This window comes from Choloepus didactylus, chromosome 6, assembly GCF_015220235.1.
Source record: "Choloepus didactylus isolate mChoDid1 chromosome 6, mChoDid1.pri, whole genome shotgun sequence".
Lineage (NCBI taxonomy): Eukaryota > Metazoa > Chordata > Mammalia > Pilosa > Megalonychidae > Choloepus > Choloepus didactylus.
The window spans coordinates 17,669,280-17,675,084 of record NC_051312.1 but is presented as its reverse complement, the minus strand read 5'-3'; the positions used below and the strand labels follow the sequence as shown (position 1 = coordinate 17,675,084).

Here is a 5,805-nt window from a genome sequence, read left to right as displayed (position 1 = left end):
AGCAATGCCAGTCTGTCTACAGGAATGATGATGTCTCAAGAATTTCCCCAAATTAATTCATTGAATTCTGGCACCAGTAGCATTGCTATCTACAGGTAGAACTGTCAACCATGGGTATCTCTTAGCAACCAATGTAATGATAGCCAACAATGACTGAACAGTTATTATATATTGAACTGTGTGTTCAGCACTTGCATTGTTTCCTCTAATATCTCTCCCAGAACGCCTTGTGGTTCAGGCATTCTTATTGGCCTAACTTTATGATTTAGTGTGTTTTAGCCACTGAGAAATCTTCAAAATGTGAGTGGATATCAGAACCAAACTACTAAGGCTCAAAACCTTAACCACAGTACTGTGCTGTTTTCCATTAGGCAAAATGCTCTAACATTAACATCCCAATTATGGCCAATTGTGAACTTTACTGTCTTCTGTTGAGAATGCTTAGTATGAAGGCTTCCATAGATGATTGTTTCTATAACTTTATTAGGTCCATGTGCTTTTTGTATTGCCAAAAGATGATCAGAATTACAACTTATGATGTGCTTCAGGCCACTTTGCAGAATTTTGTATTAAATACATTTGTAATAGAGTTTGAAACACAGTCTTAAAGAGGGACAACATTACTTAAGAGTAAAGAAAGACATTTTAAAATCTCAATGACAATCTAGGATAGAGGTATATTTAAAATTATTCTAGGAAGATGACATGTATTTTATTATTATAAAAAAGAGTGCAAATATAAAGAATTCACAGAGCTTTTTAAGAGACTTTTATTTTAATTGTGATATCTAGCTTATTTATAATAACAACATTCTTAATAGTACAGTTTTCTTAGCTCCCACTTAACTTTTTAAATATTGCTATTAATTCTCATGAGAACATATAAATGAATTTGAACTTAAAGCACAGAGAACCTACTTCTTGACAACTTTGAGGTCAATATGTGGGTTCTTTTAACCAGAAGAGCATCAAAGTATTTATTTTTAAAAGATCACTGAAGGAAAAGACTGTAAATAATAATTGTATGTAAATAATAAAAATATTTTCCTGGCTCAGCAATATATTCCCTTACTTTCTTTCTGATTTTAGAAGCACCGAGGCAATGATTACAGGAGGAAATATTACAGGGATCACCCACTTCAACCTCCTGGGATTCTCAGATTTTCCCAGGATCTTACCAGTGCTCTTTGTTATATTCCTGCTGATCTACATTATGACTGTGACCTGGAACCTGTGCCTCATCGTCTTAGTAAAGATGGATTCCCACCTCCACACACCCATGTACTTCTTCCTCAGTAACCTGTCCTTCATAGATATCTGCTATGTTACCTCCACGGCCCCAAAAATGGTCTCCAGCTTCTTCCAGAATCAGCAAATGATCACCTTTGTGGGCTGCATTGTCCAGTACTTCTTCTTTTCAACCATGGGACTGAGCGAGTGTTGTCTTCTGACAGCCATGGCTTATGACCGATATGCTGCCATTTGTAAGCCACTGCTCTATTCATCCATCATGTCTCCCACCCTCTGTATTTGGATGGCACTGGGAGCCTATTTGGCTGGGCTCTTTGCTTCTTTTTCCCAATTGTGTGCCTTGCTTCAACTTCACTTCTGTGGGCCTAATGTTATCAACCACTTCCTCTGTGACATGTCCCAATTGTTAATTTTGTCCTGCACTAACACTTTCTTTGTAAAAGTTATACTTGCTATATTAACAGTGATGTATGGGATAGCAAATATTTTCATCATCATGGTATCCTATTGTTATATTATTGTCTCCATCATGAAGGTCACTTCAGCTAAAGGCAGGTCCAAGGCTTTCAACACCTGTGCCTCTCACCTGACCACCGTTTCACTCTTCTACATATCAGGTATCTTTGTCTATTTGAGTTCCAGCTCTAGTGGTTCCCCAAGCTTTGACAGATTTGCATCATGTTTTTACATTGTGGTGATTCCTATGTTGAATCCTTTGATCTACAGCCTGAGGAACAGGGACATCAAAGATGCTTTGAAGAATTTGCAGAAGAAGAGAGGGCACTGTTAAAGTCACAGATTGTGAAATGAGTGATAGATTTGGCAAGTCAGAATCAATCACTTTAACCCACAATGATATGCACATGAATGAGAATAATAAAATTCATACTATGTATGCACAAGGTAGGCTTTATGTGATACAGATAACATGACTTTATGGACCAACAGGTGAGATGATGTCACAAAACACCCATAACTTTAAGCCCTGGAAGTCATTATGTATTGCTGTACATCAGAGGTGGTGACTTCATTTATTAATCTAACCCCAAGTATTTGTGAAACACAAGGTTTAGAAGCCCTTTATTCTTTTTGCTTATGATTTTGGGAACCTTTCATTCTCAGTCTTCTTCACCTGGGAATTGGTGGAACCAGAGTTCCCCTGAAGTCTTGAAACCTCATTTTCTCAATATTCTGATGCCATGGGGGAGACCATTGACTGCTTTGTGTTTCTGACCAGATGAGAATGAACTGAGAGAGGTGATGAAGTTTTGGAGAGAAATAAAGCTATCCAATTGGCCTGGCTGTACTTCATGGAAAGACCAATCTGAAGTAGTTAAGATTTGTCTATGATATCTCAGTGTTAATCATCTAAGATGTTGTCAGTCATATCTTTTTCTCAATCAGTCATAGCTAAAGTGAGGAGAATGCAGTTAGAACCTTGAAGAAGGTGGGTAGAAAGAGAGGTGTGATCCTTCAGTGTCATTTTCTTCTGTGTCTGATGATTTAATCATCTCTATAGTTCAGTGGGGATTTCTGACGGAAGATAATATTCAAAGTCCATGTCATATTCAATAGTAATATCTCATTTTGTGGCAGTCTAAACTCTGTTTCTCCCCCCATTAAAACCAGAAAATTTGACCTTGGTTGATGTAATTGATCTGATCATGCAATCAGATTATTTCTAATATTTCAAATTTCTGTGCAAGATTTGAGTTAGGAGATAGATTTTCATGTGTAAGAAACCATTGTAATAGGGTCACTGTATAGATTTTCTGAATATTCCATGCTGGCATGGCTAAGAAAAACCATGGAAAAATGGTATAATTCTTTCTTATTATCTGTGCTTAATATATTGTGTCCTAGAGATTTTTGGTTGTATGGAGTGATACCAAGAGTGTATAAAACGACTTTTATTTTAATGATGATATTTTACAGAAAGCTCAAAGAAGTGATATATAGATAATGGGATAGATGGAGTTCTCAACTCTCACCAGTTATCCATATCTGTAATCTTATGGTGAAATAAAACTTTCACTTTCAGCTTTCAGTTTGGCAATAGATGGTTTATCCAAATTTTCAAGACTTGACTAAACCGATGTATACCAGTGCGCACAATATTTACATATTATATTTTGGAATCATTTTGTTGTCAATATTTTCTTGGGCCTTAGTTTGCTGTGTCCTATGGATTATTCTGTTTAAATAAGTAGTGTAAGTGAAGAAGCATTGGAGGCATTTGTCAAATCTTCATGAATTTGCACATGGCCAGGATTGAGATAAGGAGGATTGTGGACACTAAGGGAGAAACATGATGGTTCACCCCATGTCAAGGAGATTGTGCAACATGATTGAAGTTTGAGTGGCTTCAGTCCCGGGAGAGGTATGTTTCTTTCTGTAGCATTGTTTTTAGAAATGGGTAATATTTATGCGAAACTCTGTTTCTATAGGGTCCACAAGGCTTCAGTAGGAGGCAGATATCTTCTTGGTGTTAGTGGTAAGTGTTTCCATAATATTGCACAGATCAGTCTCTGGTGGGCTTAGGTGGGCTCAGGGAGGTGATGAATAGAAGCTGCTGATAAAATTTGGTGGCTATCCCTCTTAAACTGCTATGGATAAGGGTGGTGTCTGGGAGCTGCTGTCTTCCAAGGAGTGCCTCCATTGGCTGCTGTTCAGAACTACTGTCTAAAGTATCAATTATTTTCAGGTAAAATTGAAAACTGAAGAAAAAAAAGAAACTAATTGCATATAGATAACATTTAGACAAAGGTATGTTCTGGATTCCACTCTTAGCTGTACCATATACTCTAACTAAGGCCAGCCTATGGGATTAAAAGTTTGACAGTAATTGGACATAGATACGTCCTTATAATAAATAATGTGGTGCAATATGCTAGCCGCCATTAAGATTTTCTGCATAAATGCATTAAAGTCTGTATGAAAAGAAAAATAACAAATATTTCTTATCCTCATATCTAGTTAGGAGATAGACTATACATATAAAATAACAAACTCTACAGTTCAAGTGTAGGTCAGTGCAGGATTATTGAAACAGATCTACAAGCTAAGGAGTTGAGAAGAATGAGAGGTCTTGGGATTAGCAAGGGGTCAATCGACAGTTCATTCAAGAAGAAGATCTTAAGCTGGTTTAGGCAAATTGATTTGAGAAAGGAGAAGAGCATTCCAACTAGGTGGAGTAACCAGCAAAGTGGAATGGGCTGAATGTAGTATCAGGTGCTCAGGAAATTAAGAAGGGTTGATTGGGTTGGACCATAAAATTTGTTCTTGTCTTTTAGTGTAACAACTCGGATTTTCCACTTGTATTTAGTTAAAGAGAAAAGAGCCTAAAGCATTGAAAGCCTGTGGGTGAGTGTTTGTGTTTATTTTCATAATTAATCTTTGGTCCACATAATCTTCCAAACCAACATAATAATTTTCTAAGCTGTGGAACATTTTCAATTTTTCAAATATTTTCAATGATGTTCTATTTTTAATGCTTAGAAAGTAAAGATCACACTAATTTCTCATTAGAATTATTTTAGGAGATTGTGAGTTGAGTGGACACTGAACACCTAGAATCTCTGGTATCACCCAATTTTTCAACTTCAGCATCACACAGGTATGGAAAAGTTCTAAATAATAAGAGAAGGAGAAATAGAGCCTATCAAGAAGGCAGAACACATTGGAGACATGCATGGGCTTCACTTGTTTTCCAGTTTATTTCATCCCTATAATATGCAGCTGGGTTTGCTCACACTAAATTGAACATTTAGTTTTTAGCCCTTTGGTGATGAATGATAAAAATCTTGCTACCTTTTGTACAATCAAGTAGAACCAATTTGGAAGGAGTTTGAATGACATTGTAATGATTAGAGTTATAAAGTATGTTACATTGATATTTTGTACTTTTTTTAAAAGTGAAAATGTCTTGTATTTTTAAAAAATAATTGTCAGAGATTTCTGGACAAGATGGGAGGTTTTAATAAGGTGTACTAACAAGTAAAAGAAAAAAAATACAAAAATAAAAAAATCAGGTCACTTTGTGTGACAGATTGAATTGTTAGCCCCAATTTTCAAGCCTCCCTAATTCACACTCTTGCTACAAACCCCATGACGGGTGGAGTGTATTTCCCAACACTTGAACTGGGACTTGCCATGCGACTTGCTTTGATTAACAGAATGTTGGTGGAAGTGACATCCTGCTATTCCTGAGCCTAGGCCTTAATGGCTTTGCTTGTTTCCACTCACCCACTTGTGCTTCTGCATTGTCTTGAAAAGAACAAGCCCTGGAAAAGAACAAGTTCCAAAATGTCAGATTGGTCCCAGCCAAGCCAGGCCAACACCAGGCAACCCCCAGCCAAACTAAGCCAAGTGCAGTGATTTATCCATTTGAGCCCAGCCTTAAACAGCTGAATTCCAGCCCATCTCCAGCTGACCTGAAAATTCATGATTGACAAACTGTTGGTAGAAGCACTGAGATTTAGGGTGGTTGCTATGTAGCAGTTGTTAAACCAATACACTTTGAAATTAAAAAATAAAACTTTTCTCCATACTGGC

General features: G+C 36.9%; 1 protein-coding gene across 1 annotated transcript; it reads left to right on the top strand.

The window, feature by feature from the left end:
- Nucleotides 1-1,102: 1,102 nt before the first annotated feature.
- LOC119538119 (olfactory receptor 5AN1-like) lies at nucleotides 1,103-2,041 on the top strand. The gene has a single exon (XM_037840857.1). The coding sequence runs from the start codon at nucleotides 1,103-1,105 to the stop codon at nucleotides 2,039-2,041; it is 939 nt and encodes a 312-aa protein (XP_037696785.1).
- The last annotated feature ends 3,764 nt before the right edge of the window (nucleotides 2,042-5,805 follow it).